Raw genomic sequence first — 18,571 nt, 5'->3', positions numbered from 1 at the left:
AGCTCTCAATTTACCGGTCGATCTACGTTCCCATCCTCACCTATGGTCATGAGCTTTGAGTCATGACCGAAAGGATAAGATCCGGGTACAAGCGGCCGAAATGAGTTTCCTCCGCCGTGTGGCGGGGCTCTCCCTTAGAGATAGGGGGAGAAGCTCTGTCATCCGGGAGGAACTCAAAGTAAAGCCGCTGCTCCTCCACATCGAGAGGAGCCAGATGAGGTGGTTCGGGCCTCTGGTCAGGATGCCACCCGAACGCCTCCCGAGGGAGGTGTTTAGGGCACGTCCAACCTGTAGGAGGCCACGGGGAAGACCCAGGACACGTTGGGAAGACTATGTCTCCCGGCTGGCCTGGGAACGCCTCGGGATCCCCCGGGAAGAGCTAGACGAAGTGGCTGGGGAGAGGGAAGTCCGGGCTTCCCTGCTTAGGCTGCTGCCCCCGCGACCCGACCTCGGATAAGCGGAAGAAGATGGATGGATGGATGGATGGACGTTTGAAATATATAAAAAGGAAAAATGCAAATAATTTTGAAATGCCAAACTATGTACAATTGTGCATAAATCATTCTTGTTTTGTCCTCGAGTAAAATAAGACGTTCCTAAACAACAAAAAAAAATGTCCCAAAAAGGAATACTTTGCACAGCTAAAAACACCATCAGAGGTGAAGCAGAGAAGAGTGTTTTCCATGTAAACAATCAGAGTGTGGAGCGCCAGCAGCTCTACTGTCTGTGACGCTCTTCCTTCCTTTCCCACCCAGAGAAAACTGAAGCCCACAGCGAGTTTACAATCTCAGTTTGGTTTCCAACCCCGCAGCAACGCCGTTACTGACGAGCTTTGACAACTTTCACCGGAGATTCTTGTTTTATTTGGCACATTTTGCCCGCGAGTTATGCGTAAAAAGGCGCAGCGCTGGTTGTGACGCATGGTCACCGCTTTGGATCTACCCAAAAGTCCTCCCAGCAGGTGAACATCTACACTGGAAATATACGCACTTTTTTTTTTCTTTTTTTAAAGAGGATCTAAAACAGGATGAATATTTTGTGGGTGTGGATGTTGTGCATCGTTGATTTGTCAGGTAAGAAATTACACACATTTGAACGTTTTATATTTACCTTTGAAACTGCAATATATGTCAAAAACAACAATATTTCACAATAAAAGTACCAACTTGGATCTATGGAATTTAGAGAAAACATGTTGTTTTTAAACACTCGTGCAATATTTGAACTCTCATGAGGGAAAAACAGCTCATCCATGTTTCCTGGCATTGTTCTGTGGATTTGAGGGCTGTGGAATGTTAAAAACTGACTTTATTGTCTTGTAGAAACGTGTGGATAACTACTGTATCAGGTGGAGAATGATCAAACTAGAAGTCATTGTTGCTACACTAAGACAGGGGTGGGGAACCTATGGCTCTAGAGCCAGATGTGGCTCTTTTGAAGACTGCATCCGGCTCTCAGATAAATCTTAGCTGACATTGCTTAACACAATAAGTAATGAATATTTCTGCTGGTAATCACAGTGTTAAAAATAACATTCAAAATACAAAACATTCTCATGCATTTTAATACATCCATCCGTTTTCTACCGTACCTGTTCAAGAAGTCGCATTATTGGTAAGAAGTATTTTTTTGATTATTGGTTAGCTTTAGAATAAAAAAATCATATTAAAAATAATAGGGGACTTAATGTACTCTAAAAATGTTGTTATTAATTAAAAATGCATGCATTTATTTGTATTCAGTGTTAAATGTGCAGAAATGGCTATTTTTGAGACGGTATCAGATCCCCAAATAAAGAGAAAATTTAAGGATAGTATCGCCTTTGCATCCTTATTAGAAATTAGGAGAATTCTGCTGGAGTGGAAGTCACCTTTTTGCCCCAAAGCTTCCTTATGGCTTAAAAACCTCATGATGTATTTAGATCTGGAGAAAATAAAGTTCAATCTCAGGGGGGCACCTGGGAGGTTTTATTCTGTTTGGGGCTGTATGGTTGACTACATAGCTAAATTAAAGACGCTACAGGACACATGATAAGTTCACCTTTCATAAACCAGTTTCTTTTTTTTTTTTAATTATTACTATTTTTTTCATTATTTATATTTATTCCGGGTGTATATTTTCTATCTGCCTATGTTGAGAAGAAAGTGATGTACTAATAATTTTCCATTTGTGACTGTACCTTTAATTTATGTAGGGGAGGGGGAATATGTGTGTATGGGGTATGTGTTGGGTTGCTGTTCTTGGAAGTGGGTGGGAAAAAAAGGGGAAAATGTGTTTACTGTTTTATTGTACATTGTAATACTTGTCAAATTCAATAAAAACATTTATTAAAAAAATAAATATGATATGGCTCTCACGGAAATACATTTTAAAATCTTTGACTTTCATGGCTCTTTCAGCCAAGAAGGTTCCCGACCCCTGTACTAAGATAATATCCATCTATCCATTTTCTGTAACATGTTTCTTCTTACTCCTTTTTGCACATGTGAAATATGAAACATTGTTCCTCATTCCCATGTAAGAACATCGTCAAGTTATTAACAAGACACTTTTATATTGGGGGTCATCATAACATTTTATGGCTCTCAATTGGTCTTTGTGAGTTCAACAGTTTGTAATAATAACAATAATGGATTAGATTTATATTGCGCTTTTCTATTGTTAGATACTCACAGAGAAGTGTGAACCCATCATTCATTCACATCTGGTGTTGGTAAGCTACATCTGTAGCCACAGCTGCCCTGGGGTAGACTGACGGCAGCGTGGCTGCCAGTTTGCGCCTACGGCCCCTCCGACCACCACCTATCATTCATTCATTATTAATTCACCAGTGTGAGTGGCACCGGGGCAAAGGGTGAAGTGTCCTGCCCAAGGACACAACGGCAGCAATTTGGATATCAATAGGTGGGAAGCGAACCTGCAACCCTCAGGTTTCTGGCACGGCCGCTCTACCCACAATGCCATGCTGCATTAGCATAACAATACCAGACATCCATCTATTTTCTACCACGTATTCCCTTTGGGGTTGCAAGGGGCACTGGTGCCTATCTCAGCTACAATCGGGCGGAAGGCGGTGTACACCCTGGACAAGTCGCCACCTCATCACAGGGCCAACACAGATAGACAGAAAACATTCACACTCACATTCACACACTAGGGCCAATTTAGTGTTGCCAATCAACCTATCCCCAGGTGCATGTATTTGGAAGTGGGAGGAAGCCGGAGTACCCGGAGGGAACCCATGCATTCACGGGGAGAACATGCAAACTCCACACAGAAAGATCCCGAGCCCGGGATTGAACCTCAGACTACTCAGGACCTTTGTATTGTGAGGCAGACGCACTAACCCCTCTGCCACCATGAAGCCCCAATACCAGACATTTAAGAATAAAATATAAGCTACTTTTTAGACTGCCACTGTTTATTTAGATGTTTTAAATAATTTAAACCTCTGTGATTACTATATCCTCACTGTGCATTTTAGGGAACAGTTGGAATAAATTATTATTCTCCTTGCTATAACCTTCATTATTTTGTCTTATGATTAAAGCATGAAATCATCAACATTGAAATTACACTTTTAACTTGTGTGCCTTATTAATAATATAAATACAGTTGTCTGTTGTTTATTTTGTTATTATGTATACAATTCATATGATGCCGTTAATTGGTTCCAGACATAAACACATTTTCGCAAAGTAGGAATTATTAAAAAAAAATAAAATCGATTACATTATATTCCAAAAAGTATCTGGCCACCCGCCTTGACTAACATATAAACTTGAAGTGCCATCCCATTCCTAATCCATAGGGTTCAATATGATGTCGGTCCACCTTTTGCAGCTATTACAGCTTCAACTTTTCTGGGAAGGCTGTCCACAAGGTTGCGGAGTGTGTTTATAGGCCTTTTCGACCATTCTTCCCAAAAGCACATTGGTGAGGTCACACACTGATGTTGGTCGAGAAAGCCTGACTCTCAGTCTCCGTTCTAATTCATCCCAAAAGGTGTTCTATCGTGTTCAGGTCAGGACTCTGTGCAGGCCAGTCAAGTTCATCCACACAAAACTCTGTCATCCATGTCTTAGTTTACATAGCCTATCACTTAGGGCCTGAGTTGCTCTGGTTCCCAAACAATTCCATTTTTTTAAAAATAAAGCCCACAGTTGACTTTGGAACATTTAGGAGCAATGAAATTTTACGACTGGATTCGTAGCAAAGGTGGCATCCTATGACAGTTCCACGCTGGAAATCACTGAGCTCCTGAGAACGGCCCATTCTTTCACAAATGTTTGTATAAACAGTCTCCATGCCTAAGTGCTTGATTTTATACAATTGTGATTAGGAAACCTGATTCTGATCATATGGATGAGTGGCCAAATACGTTTGGCATTATAGTGTATTTTTATAGTTGGAGCATTAAAAACCTTGTTTACGACCTTTTTGTTATATTATGAAATCCCTTTTTCTACTGAGATGAGACCATTACAATCACAGTGTGCTGCTCAGCCTCAGACAGCATTACTATATTAGAGTGAATCTAAAACTGTGGTGCATGTACCATGAGAAGTACACAACCTCCAAATAATCGCCAAATAATCACTTGATTAAAGTGCAGGGTTTTATTTTCCTATACTCAAACACAGCGTTACTGTTCATATTGTGTGTTATGATACAGTGGCCATAAATATTAAATATACTTCTGCCTTGTTTTTAATGAATATTTAGGCCTATTATGCTATTGTATTGTAATGTTGGACATTGTGATAGTACTTGAAAAGCTTCTCTGAGGTGGTACTTGGTGAAAAAAGTTTGGAGAACCACTGCTATATTTGATCAAACAAGTGTAATGGTGACCCTATGTATATACACACACACACACACACACACACACACACACACACACACACATACATATATATATATATATATATATATATATATATATATATATATATATATATATATATATATATATATATATATATATACATATATATACATATATGTTTTTATATGTACTTCTATGTGTACTTCTAGTGGTACATGCACCACAGTTTTAGATTCACTCTAATATAGTAATGCTGCCTAAGGCTGAGCCAATGAGTGGCCACGATACTGAGCAGCCCACTGTGATTGGTTTGGTCGCATTTCGTGGCCAATATTACTGTAGTGATATTTGTATTTCATTCAACCATATTTCTTTGCTTGAAAATGCCTAATTTAGGCCGACAATTTTGTAGAATACGCTTTAGAAAGTAAATAAAAATCTGTAATGTGGTGAAGCCACTGTATCTTAAAGGGGAACGCCACTTAAAAAAAATTGTGACCGATCATAAACAATGTTTTTTCAATTTTTTTATGTATTGTAAATATTAAATGAATGTTATCAAAGGTCCTCTTACAATTGCACCCATGGGAATCGCTATATTCTGCCTTATAAAACATCTAAACACCGCCAACAATATTTTTTGTATGCACACTGTAAGTATATATGTAATGTAGTGACAGGCATATTCATAATAACATGTATTATTTATGTGTTTTGCTTATGTTGCGCATATGGTGGCACATTATTTTAAATAATGCATCCTCGCAACAACATCACTGTTTATTGCTCACTGCAGACTTCATGATAGACAACAAACATAGTATGACATCACTTACTGTACAATGACTGCTCTCACTGGAATACTGACTATTAAGTTGTTCATATAATCCCATTTACATGAAGAATGACTCTCGGGAAGAAAAAATGGGGGTCTTACCAAGCATATTCTCGTGTCTTTCTCAACATTGTTGGGTCTAATATGGATTCCAAAGTTGACCAACTTGTTGGATTATGTCTTCATCCTTCTACTATCAAGTAAAGAGGCATTATTTATGATCTATAATAAAGTTTTACGAGCACCAAGGCAAGAAAGCAGCTCACCAGCCGATAATGTCCCCATAGCCATACAAGTTAGCTACCTCTCTGTGACAATGCGCCACTAAAAATAGTTTTTCTGCGTTCGTGTATATTGTAACAATATCGCTAATCCTTGGTTTGTTTTCAGATCATGACATGTATTGTTGCCGCATTTTTGATGGTTATTTAAAGGGCTCTATAGGACCTCCCTTTCAATTCAATGAAAGCTGACTTCTATTTACCATACGTTCATTTCCGAGTTAGAATGTATTAAAAAAAAAAAAACATCTGTCTTCTTGTCTCTCATAATGATTGTGAACGATAGGCAAAATTCCTAAAAAAAAAGTGCAGTTGCCCTTTAAGCACAATGCGGCGAGGGACGATTTTATATTGTTTTAAGTCTCCGCTGTTTGCCGCCACACAGATCATAACACCCACACATACACTGTACATATTTACCTAGATATCGCAGCATTTAACATATTTTTTTTTTTTTTAGAATAAAATATTGTAGTAAAAATGTACTCTAACATCACATCAACATATTTTTTCCCCCAGCAATTAACTGTTATTTCACAGTGAAATACTGCAGTCATAGTTCTCTGTAATATTACAACAAACTACAGTAATTTCAGATGGATTTGTTCTTTTAGAGGTGTTGTAGACTCTGTTGCACAGTCTTGTACAGTAAGTGCTATGCTGTTAAATCGGCTCTGATTAAGTATAAAATTAAAATTTTGAAGTTACAGCATTTAGTTGTAAATTTATTTGAATCACAGTAAAACCCCAACGCTGCGGTTACAGGACATTACTGTACAGATATTTCACAGTGAATTACTGTAAATATTACTGTAAAAAAATTGCAATTATTAGCCAGTAAATCACTGTGAATTTACATTTACTATATTTACAGTGCACCACAGCTCCATGGCTATGCAGAAACTATGTCTGCATATTTATTTATTTATTTTAATTTTTTAATTTTTTGTCCTGTCCAGCTTCTCAGGCAAATCATATTGTTGATGTAAATGCCCATATTGGCAGCACAAATGTACTTTAAAAAAAGAGAAGTGTGGGATACTTCTCTTGTTGCCTTATTTGTATTTGACTTTATGAAATTGATTTATAATATCAATTGGTTCAGCCGGGCCGGAGCAGAAGGGGATAGAAAGAGAAAACAAGTAAGACAGAGCGGGCAATTGTGGGGACAAAAGAGGTATAAGACAGAGAGACAAACACAACAACAGTAAACACAACAATAAAAAACAACAACAACAACAATAGAACAGCATCAGCAAATAGTATATGTACAAGTATGATGTTAAAAGTGATTGCAAAGAAGCGGTTAGTGAAGTAAATAATACAATTTTACACTACAAATGACAAATAACAATAGAAATAACACTATTGATAAAGAATAATAACAATAATTATGTCTATTATCAACAATACAGTTGTTCAAATGCAATAATACATATATGTAATGATAACTTGAAGGCAGATAAATGGAGGGGAAGAAAGAGAAGCCAACTATATTAACCTTGTAGATTGTTATAGTAACAATAGGTTAAGCTTTGTCAGTGTGCCATGTGTTACCCAGTTTCCCCTTAGGGCAACAACAATAATATATGTTTGATGAAACGTGATTATATGCACAAGTGTATGCATGTACTATATTTGTACTTTTAATTTTTCTGAGGGAACTCTCCTGAAGGAATCAATAAAGTACTATCTATCTGTTTTATATGTAAAGTATGTGTATATGTATGTTTGTACAGTGAATGTGCGTGTGGACGTACAAACTTTGAGTGGGCATATTTAAAGTTCTGGGCACTCCATGCAATGCGGATCTGTTACATTTGTACTATTTACACTCATTAAATTACTAAAAAGCAACACAATGTACAAACCCCGTTTCCATATGAGTTGGGAAATGGTGTGAGATGTAAATATAAACGGAATACAATGATTTGCAAATCCTTTGCAAATAATCATTAACTTTAGAATTTGATGCCAGCAACACGTAACAAAGAAGTTGGGAAAGGTGGCAATAAATACTGATAAAGTTCAGGAATGCTCATCATACCCTTATATGGAACATCCCACAGGTGTGCAGGCTAATTGGGAACAGGTGGGTGCCATAATTGGGTATAAAAGCAGCTTCCATGAAATGCTAAGTAATTCACAAACAAGGATGGAGTGAGGGTCACCACTTTGTAAGCAAATTGTCGAACAGTTTTAGAACAACATTTCTGAACGATCTATTGCAAGGAATTTAGGGATTATACCATTTACGGTCCGTAAAATCATCAAAAAGTTCAGAGAATCTGGAGAAATCACTGCACGTGAGGGATGATATTTTGGACTTTTGATCCATCAGGCAGTACTGCATCAAAAACCGACATCAGTGTGTAAAGGATATCACCACATGGGCTCAGGAACACTTCAGAAAACCACTGTCAGTAACTACAGTTGGTCGGTACATCTGTAAGTGCAAGTTAAAACTCTGCTATGCAAAGCCAAACCCATTTATCAACAGTATCCTGAAACGCCGTCGGCTTGGCTGGGCCCGAGCTCACCTAAGATGGACTGATGCAAAGTGGAAAAGTGTTCTGTGGTCTGACGAGTCCACATTTCAAATTATATTTGGAAACAGAGGACGTGGTGTCCTCCAGAACAAAGAGGAAAATAACAATTCAGATTGTTACAGGCGCAAAGTTCATAAGCCAGCATCTGTGATGGTATGGGGGTGAATTAGTACCCAAGGCATGGGTAACTTACACATCTGTAAAGGCACCATTTATGCTGAAAGGTACATACAGGTTTTGGAGCAACATATGTTGTCATCTTAGCAACGTTATCATGGACGCCCCTGCTTATTTCAGCAAGACAATGCCAAACCACTTGTTACAACAGCGTGGCTTTGTAGTAAAAGAGTGCGGTTACTTTCCTGTCCCGCCTGCGGTCCGGACCTGTCTCCCATCGAAAATGTGTGGCGCATTATGAAGCGTAAAATACGACAGCAGAGACCCCGGACTGTTGAACGACTGAAGCTCTACATAAAACAAGAATGAGAAAGAATTCCACTTTCAAAGCTTCAACAATTAGTTTCCTCAGTTCCCAAACGTTTATTGAGTTTTGTTAAAAGTAAAGGTGATGTAACACAGTGGTGTACATGCCCTTTCCCAACTACTTTGGCACGTGTTGCAGCCATGAAATTCTAAGTTAATTATTATTTGCAAAAAAAAAATAAAGTTTATGAGTTTGAACATCAAATATCTTGTCTTTGTAGTGCATTCAATTGAATACGGGCTGAAAATGATTTCCAAATCATTGTATTCCGTTTATATTTATATCTAACACAATTTCCCAACTCGTATGGAAACGGGGTTTGTAAATTGAAGCTTTTTTCCCAACCAAATTAGACACAAAATAGAAGCGAATCTGTCTTTGTATTGTCTCAATAATAACCCACTAGGTGCTTGAATATTATTTGTCAAGCCATGTTAAATGTTGAACAGATGCTAAAATTGTTCATTTTTATACAATACAAGATCACTTTAATGACAAACTCCTTTCTTACAGATGCTGTGATCGACTTAACCATGATATCGACAGCAGAGGTCACCAAAGTAAATCACTTTTCCATCTCATGTATCAACGGAGACCGCACGCCTGCCCATGTGGAACTGGACATCAAGAGAGACAACAAAATCCTCATATTCCCAAAGATGCCAAATTTCAAACTACATAAACCCAGGAACAAGAAAGTGGTGGCCAGGGACTTCAAAGACCTGGATAACATCGGTATCTTTTACTGCGAATCCACTCAGGAAGTTCCTCCGCTTGAGACGGTCACAATGATTAACAACTTTGGCAGAGGTAGGATCACATATCATACATATAAACATGCATGATATCAACATGTATCATGTTATTATTCACAGCAAACTTTGTCCCGAATCACCTGACTCTGACTGCCAATAAAGGGGAAACGGTTCACCTCAGCATGCAGCTCCTCAGCTCCCAAAAGAGGGACGTGACCTGGAAGTACAATGGTAGAGCAGATTGGCGCTCTTGCTGCAGGATACATTTAAATCGATGTCAATAATCATTCCACTCTGTGTAGGAAATTACTATTACATGACTCACTGGAACGACATGGTCAACCGCACTGCTGTTCTGACCGTGGAGAACGCAGCTTTTGCCAATGAAGGCATCTACAGTGCCAGCTACGTGGGGGACAGCCCTCTGCAGGGGGCCTGGATGAGACTCATTGTCAGAGGTTTGTGGGAAACACCCCTCATAATGGACTTTTAACGCCTTGAGCGCCAGATGTAGCAATTCCTTTAATGACATACAGATGTTACACTGCTCCACCAAAATCACTTTGCTTAAGTATGCAAAAAATACAGTATGGTATAGTACTGTGTTACAAAACCCAAAACCAGTGAAGTTGGCACGTTGTTGTAAATAAAAACAGAATAAAATGATTTGCAAATCCTTTTCAACTTATATTCAATTGAATAGACTGCAAAGACAAGATACTTAACGTTCGAACTTTAAAACTTAAACATTTTTTTTTTTTGCAAATAATCCTTAACGTAGATTTTAATGGCAGCAACACATTGCAAAAGATTTGGCACATGGGCATTTTTACCAATGTGTTACATGGCCTTTCCTTTTAACAACACCGAGAAGACCAATTTTTGAAGCTTTTTAGATGGAATTCTTTCCTATTCTTGCTTGATGTACGGCTTAAGTTCAGTATTCAGTTTAAGTTTAAGTTTAAAGGCCTATTAAAATGAGATTTTCTTATTCAAACAGGGATAGCAGGTCCATTCTATGTGTCATACTTGATCATTTCGCGATATTGCCATATTTTTGCTGAAAGGATTTAGTAGAGAACATCAACGATAAAGTTCGCCACTGTTGGTCGCTAACAGAAAAGCCCTGCCTGTACCGGAAGAAGCAGACGATGTGCGCGTGACGTCACGGGTTGTGGAGCTCCTCACATCCTCACATTGTTTATAATCATAGCCACCAGGTGCAAGAGCGATTCGGACCGAGAAAGCGATGATTTCCCCATTAATTTGAGCGAGGATGAAAGATTTGTGAATGAGCAAAGTTAGAGTGAAGCACTAGAAAGAAAGAAAAAAGAAAAAAAAAAGGCGACGGCAGTGGGAGCGATTCAGATGTTACTAGACACATTTACTAGGATAATTCTGGAAAATCCCTTATCTGCTTATTGTGTTAATAATGTTTTAGTGAGATTATAAAGTCATACCTGAAAGTCGGAGGGCTGCGGTGACCGCCAGTGTCTCTGAGAGAAGCCGAGGAGCCAAGATCACAGCTGGATTTTTGACAGCTGCTGCAGGAGGACTCTAACTCCGACCTAATATCACAATTTTCTCATCCAAAAACTTGCTGGTTGACATGTGGTAGAGAAACAAGTTCGCTAAAGCTTCACAACAAACAAAGAAACACCGGCTATGTTTCGTTTGCTAAAGGCAGCTGCAATCCACCGCTTTCCACCAACAGAATTGTTCTTTATAGTCTCCATTATTAACTGAACAAATTGCAAAAGATTCAGCAACACAGATGTCCAAATTACTGTGTAATTATGCGATGAAAAGAGACGACTTTTATCCGTAAGTGGTGCTGGGCTAATATGTCCCCTCCAACCAATATCGTCACAAACACACGTCATCATACGTGTCATCATTCCGCGACGTTTTCAACAAGAAACTCCGTGGGAAATTTAAAATTGTAATTTAGTAAACTAAAAAGGCCGTATTGGCATGTGTTGCAATGTTAATATTTCATCATTGATATATAAACTATCAGACTGCGTGGTCAGTAGTAGTGGGTTTCAGTAGGCTTTTAAGTTCAGTGGTATTTTACGCTTCATAATTCGCCACATATTTTTAATTGGAGACTGATCTGGACTATAGGCAGGACAGTCTAGTACCTGCACTCTTATTACGAAGCCACGCAGTTGTAACACATGGCTTGGCATTGTCTTGCTGAAATAAGCAGGGGCGTCCATGATAATGTTGCTTGGATTGGATGGCAACATATGTTGCTCCAAAACCTTTTTTTTACCTTTCAGCATTAATGGTGCATTCACAGATGTGTAAGTTCCCCATGCCTAACACCCCCATACCATCACAGATGCTGGCTTTTGAACTTTGCGCCTGTAACAGTCCGGATGGACTGCAATAGCTCATTGAGAAATGTTGTTCTTAAACTGTTCGCCAATTTGCTCACGCATGTGTTCACAAAGTGGTGACCCTCGCCTCATCCTTGTTTGTGAATGACTGAGAATTTCATGGCAACTGCTTTTATGCCAAATCATGGCACCCACCTGTTCCCAATTAGCCTGTTCACCTGTGGGATATTCCAAATAAGTGTTTGATGAGCATTCCTCAACTTTCTTAGTCTTTTTTGCCACTTGTGTCAGCTTTTTTGATACATGTTGCAGGCATTAAATTCCAAATGAGCTAATATTTGCAAAAAATTAAAACAATTCTCAGTTCGAACGTTAATGATCTTGTCTTTGCAGTCTATTCAATTGAATATAAGTAGAAACAGATTTTCAAATCATTGCTTTCTGTTTTTGTTTATGATTTACACAATGTGCTAACGCCCTGCGAGGAGGTGGCGACTTGTCCAGGGTTGTAGCTGAGATAGGCACCAGCGCCCCCCGCGACCTCAAAGGGGAATCAGCGGTAGAAATGGATGGATGGACGGACAACATTCTAACTTCACTGGTTTTGGGTTTTGTATTTAGTAAAATAATTTGCCTTGATTTGTTAATTATTTGTGCATAAAACATGTCTGCTTGAAAAGTTTTACTAAACTGCATCATGGTTTGCACCAGTGTAGCAAAGCTGCTCCCAATTATCAACGGTAGCTGACAGTACATGACCTCAGTTGCTTATTTTCAGGCTTTGGTCTTTTGTAAATAGAAATATGTCATAAATATTCATTTAAAATGATCATAGCATTGAAAGTTCAGTAATATTGTTGCTTGAAACTAGGGATGGGAATTGATTGGATTTTTACAATTCCAATTTTAATTTTGCTTAACGGTTTGGTTCTTTATCAATTATCTTATCGATGGATGAAAGGATAGCAATCAAGTTAATTTGCATCAACTTCTACAAACAGACTTAACACTAACATGCTACATAGTTTGTAAATAACAAATATTTGTATCTTTATTTTACTAAACAGACAAATGCTGCAGTTGTACTCTTGGACTCACATTGCAGTGTTGTGAGCATGACTTCCTTTTCACCCCTCAACTTGCCTAATATTCATCAACTCGCTCGAGAAGTGATTACATTAAAAGATAACTTTTCTTTTGACTTTTCTTTGTTACATGCATGAGTGTACTATCGACGATCCAAGGGTGCAATATTTTTGACTTGATAAATTATGTTTAGCATTCGATTTGTTTGTATTTTAAAAAGTTGTCCTTCCAAACATTGGAAGTTTCTTTCAAGGAGCACGGGACTATGAGAAGTGTAATAATAATAGTGATCAATTTAAACATAGCGTGTGTGTGCGCACTGATATGAAACACAGTGTCTGAGAGAATCAAAATCTCAACCCTAAATCAGGCAATCTCTTCACTTTTTACAGAATCGTGCAATCCTAATGGATGGAAAATCCATCAATCCATCCATTTTCTACCGCTTGTCCCTTACGGGGTTGCGGGGGGGCGCTGGAGCCTATCTCAGCTGCATTCAGGCGGAAGGCGGGGTACACCCTGGACAAGTTGCTAACTCATCGCAGTAGATTAAAACATATTATCTTTCAAATCAGCGCACACTGATAAGAAGATCATCACAAACCTCATCCATGTTGTTTCAATAGCCAGTGTGTGTTAAAAGGTGCATGCAATAAGCATACTTGCCAACCTTGTGACCTCCGATTTCGGGAGGTGGGGGGCGTGGTTGGGGGCGTGGTTAAGAGGGGAGGAGTATATTTACAGCTGTTGTGTGCGCAGTTGTGCACTGCACTCTCTAAAAGCCGTAGATGTTATTGTCACATATGCATGATTGATTGATTGATACTTTTATTAGTAGATTGCACAGTTCAGTACATATTCCGTACAATTGACCACTAAATGGTAACACCCGAATAGGTTTTTCAACTTGTTTAAGTCGGGGTCCACGTTAATCAATTAATGGTACAAATATATACTATCAGCATAATACAGTCATCACACAGGTTAATCATCAAAGTATATACATTGAATTATTTACATTATTTACAATCTGGGGGGTGGGATGAGGAGCTTTGGTTGATATCAGTACTTCAGTCATCAACAATTGCATCAACAGAGAAATAGACATTTAAACATTGTAGGTCTTACTTAGAAGGGTATGTACAGCGAGCAGAGAACATAGTGAGTTCAGATAGCATAAGAACAAGTATATGCATTAGAAATACATTTGATTATATACATTAGGTGATTTACAATCTGGGGAGATGGGATGTGAATAGAGTAGGATATTAGTAAAGGTTTGAAGTTGCCTGGAGGTGTTGTGGTGCATGTACAGTAGATGGCAGTATTGTCCTGTTTAAGAGTGTCACAACATTACTGTTTACGGCAGACGAACTGCTTTACGGTAGACGAAAACGTGACTGCTGTTGTTGTGTGTTGTTACCGCACTGGGAGGACGTTAATGAAACTGCCTAACAATAAACCCACATAAGAAACCAAGAACTCGCCCTCGATCATTCTACAGTTGTAACGTCATTGGGCAGGCACAATCTTTATATTGTGGGAAAGCGGCCGTGAAAACAGGCTGTCCTCACTCAGGTATGCATGGAGCCTCCAGTTCCGCCTGAATTTCGGGACATTTTCGGGAGAAAATTTGTCCCGGGAGGTTTTTGGGAGAAGCGCTGAATTTCGGGAGTCTCCCGAAAAATCCAGGAAAGTTGGCAAGTATGGCAATAAGGGTCAAAAACAGGACGTGATGTCGCACATTTCCTATGACATTTCAAAATCTCCTAAGCAAATGTTAGCAGCTCAGCTATGATATTATTTTATTCATCTAGAAACTAAGCATTGTTACTTTGTAAAGGCAGCCCCTTCATCTGCACTGCAACCAACTCACACATCTTACATTTTTTTGTGCATTCTAAATAGTGAAAAACTGCTAGTACAAGGCGGTTAACAATGCAGGTAATCAGGATTCTTCTTCTTTGCCAATAGAGCACTCTAAAAACCTCCCAAAGCTGTCAACAACACTCCATTGACATGGCGTGACCTGAAAATTAACCAAAGCTGAGTAGACTGACCGTACGTCCTCTTTTCCCCGGACATGTCCTCTTTTGCGGGACTGTCAGGGGTGTCCGGGTGGGGTTTCTTGATTGCCTCAAATGTCTGACGTTTAGTGTCAAGGTTGCGTGTATTTCCAATGTACGTACAGGGTTAAGATAGGTTGAAAAAAAAAAAAAATTGTGAAGGTCTGCGCACGCAACAACGACCGTGAGGGAGGTAGCGAGAAAGCGAAGTAGTGGATTGATGGTCGATCAAGGCATACTTAGTCAACAGCCATACAGGTCACACTGAGGGTGGCCGTATAAACAACTTTAACACGGTTACAAATATGCGCCACACTGTGAACCCACACCAAACAAGAATGACAAACACATTTCGGGAGAACATTCGCACAGTAACACAACATAAACACAACAGAACAAATACCCAGAACCTCTTGCAGCACTAACTCCTGCTACCCCCTACCCTCCCATCCCCCCACCTCAACCCCGATTATGTCAAATCAAATATTCCACTTTGAAAAATACTTTTGGTGGAAGATTTTGCATATTTTGTGTGTTTGCCATAAAAAAACATAGTTTTGTTTGACCAAAAAAAGGCGGAAAACAAACAAACAAAAAAACAACATAAAAAAAACCCTAAAACATTTTGAAATGAGGAATAGATGTGAAGTTGATGAAAACTCCAGAGGTTTAAGCGTTAAATATATAATGTATGTATGCCCTGGCACACCATTATCATCATTTCATGACCCAAGCAAAACCATTTTTACACTTTTATACTGAAATAAATACACCTACAACTTATTAAATAAAAAAACATAGAAAAAACTAGCAGCAGCGGAAAAGTTTAGATCCCTGAAGGAAAGAAGAAAGTGAATGAATGTTTATAAGTGAATATATTTACATATGCATACAATTTTTAAATTATTTTATTTGATAAATTAAGTAACGTTTACGACAACCTTTTTCCAAAACACAATATAGAATGTGACAATGCACATGTTTATCATTTGTTTTCAAAACGCTTACAAAAAAGTGGGACCCCAAAAATTTACTGTGGGACCCCATTTTTATGATTTGATGGGGTCCCATTTTGAAAATTCCTCGCACGCAACACTGCTGTCAACAGAGAAGAAAAAATGCTTTATTTAAATACATATATTATTTATAAAGCAAGTTCAAGGATCATTGGCAAATTTTACCTTGGCGTGCTGGCCGCCTTGGCACGCATATGTGTCCTCTTTTTCGGGATCTCAGAATATGGTCAGCCTAAAGCTGAAGAACTACTTTTTTGGCGTGGCGGCATATTGCCTTCCTCAAACTGCTCCTCCGGACACCAGCAAGCGTATGCTACCGCTTTTACTTGAGTTTCTTCTGCTGCTGTATTGCCTTTGAATTTGTGAAAGTTAATGCTAGGTTGTAAAAATCCTGCGACTCACATGTAGAGCAGAAGGTTGTGGCACTAAGCCGAGAAGTTGGTCAACGTTGAAATACCACACGCTATGCAAGCAGTGGATACTTGATTTAAACCAACGGAACAGAGCATGAAACCCAACAACACCTCTCAGAGGACTCTGTAAATGTTTCCTCCCGGCATTTTGATCTGAGGAGTGAGGATTGTGCTGGATTTAGCAGCTGAAGGAGAGCACATGTGCTGAAAGATGCAAATATCTCATCAATCAGCACTCAATTGAGAGCGGATATTGTAAGTCACTTTTTTTTATGTTTTTGGTGGAGACTTTTAGAAACAGTGCTACATGCTAACTAGGGGTGTGGGGAAAAAATCGATTCAAATACGTTGTGCGATTCAGAATCGATTCTTATTTTTTTAAAAATCGATTTATTTTTTATTTTTATCAATCCAACAAACCACTACACAGCAATACCATAACAATGCAATCCAATTACAAAACCAAACCTGACCCAGCAACACTCAGAACTGCAATAAACAGAGCAAATGAGAGGAGACACAAACACGACACAGAACAAACCAAAAGTACTGAAACAAAAATGAATATTATCAACAACAGTATCAATATTAGTTATAATTTCAGCATAACAGTGATTAAAAATCCCTCATTTACATTATCATTACACATTTATACAAAATAAAAAAATAAAAACAATAGTGTCACAGCGGCTTACACTTGCATCGCATCTCATAAGCTTGACAACACACTGTGTCCAATATTTTCACAAAGATAAAATAAGTCATATTTTTGGTTCGTTTAATAGTTAAAACAAATTGACATTATTGTATCAATAGCATGTCAGCAGACTGGGGTAGATCCTGCTGAAATCCTATGGATTGAATGAATACAGAATCGTATTGAATCAGAAAAACATCGTTTTTGAATTGAGAATCGCGTTGAATCGAAAAAATCGATATGTTATCGAATCGTGACGCCAAGAATCGATATTGAATCGAATCGTGGGACACCCAAAGATTCGCAACCCTAATGCTAACTATCCAAGACTGCCATGAAGTCTGCTCTTAGTGGTAGCAAACTACAGAAAGTGTTTTCGATGTTTTTTCTTGAAAGAAATAGCGTTCACTCTGTGGGATCAATGAGCCCAGAAATTAAGTAATGGCAATGCTTAAAATGACCAAAATACCGTAAATATTACATGTTATTACATGTTATTACATGTTATCATGCATTGTGTTACTACATCACATACATACTTACAGCATGTATATAAACAGTGTTAGAGGTCTATGGATGGTTTTCTGAGGCCTTTCTAATCCAATCCAATCCACTTTATTTGTACAGCACATTCAAACAACAAAAATGTTTCCAGAGTGCTTTACAACAATATTAAAAACAATATTCAAATATTATCCTTAGCTCCATCAATGACTGAATAAAAACAAAAAAATGAATAAATATAAAAACAATATAAAAATAAATATGATTAAAAACGATTTTAAAGGGTAAAACCAATTAAAACAATAAATAGAAATCAAAATTTTAAACACGCAGAGGACACACAGAGGACCACACAACTCACGTAGTGTTGAAAGCCAAAGAATATGTCAGGCTGGCCACTGACAGTTTGTTTGTGTTTTAGTTTTTCCTTTATGTTTAGTATTTCCTGTCTGTAGTTCCTGTCAAGTGCTCTTATTTTGTCTGTTTCCTGTTCGTCTCCCTGTGTGCTGTTTTCCCTCAGGTGCGGCTGATTGACACCTTGCCACACCTGGGGCCAATCAGCCTGCTCCTATATTACCTGCTTTGTTCTGCTTTGTCAGTGCTGGATTATTGTATTGTCATGCCACATTTCGCTCTTGAGTCGTTGCTACCTGTCGTGTCTGGCATCGTTACAGCTACTACCTGTCTTCCTACATTTTGTCTTGGTCGTCGT

The 18,571-nt window shown here is 38.5% G+C and overlaps 1 protein-coding gene across 2 annotated transcripts in view; it reads left to right on the top strand.

Annotated features, from left to right (window-relative positions):
- Positions 1-771: 771 nt before the first annotated feature.
- tie1 (tyrosine kinase with immunoglobulin-like and EGF-like domains 1) overlaps positions 772-18,571 on the top strand; it is a 66,758-nt gene continuing 48,958 nt past the window's right edge. The window contains exons 1-4 of one of the 2 annotated variants that reach the window (XM_061883653.1): positions 772-1,073; positions 9,491-9,787; positions 9,853-9,963; positions 10,035-10,190. In XM_061883653.1, the coding sequence (XP_061739637.1) occupies positions 1,028-1,073; positions 9,491-9,787; positions 9,853-9,963; positions 10,035-10,190 (610 nt within the window). In that variant the 5' untranslated portion in view covers positions 772-1,027. The remainder of the gene's footprint in view (positions 1,074-9,490; positions 9,788-9,852; positions 9,964-10,034; positions 10,191-18,571) is intronic. The other variant, XM_061883654.1, reaches the window with a different exon arrangement.

The sequence above is a fragment of the Nerophis ophidion genome, linkage group LG22 (assembly GCF_033978795.1).
Source record: "Nerophis ophidion isolate RoL-2023_Sa linkage group LG22, RoL_Noph_v1.0, whole genome shotgun sequence".
NCBI classification, from domain to species: Eukaryota; Metazoa; Chordata; class Actinopteri; order Syngnathiformes; family Syngnathidae; genus Nerophis; species Nerophis ophidion.
Note: the sequence above shows the minus strand (reverse complement) of the source record. Positions and strands in the feature narration are given on the sequence as shown.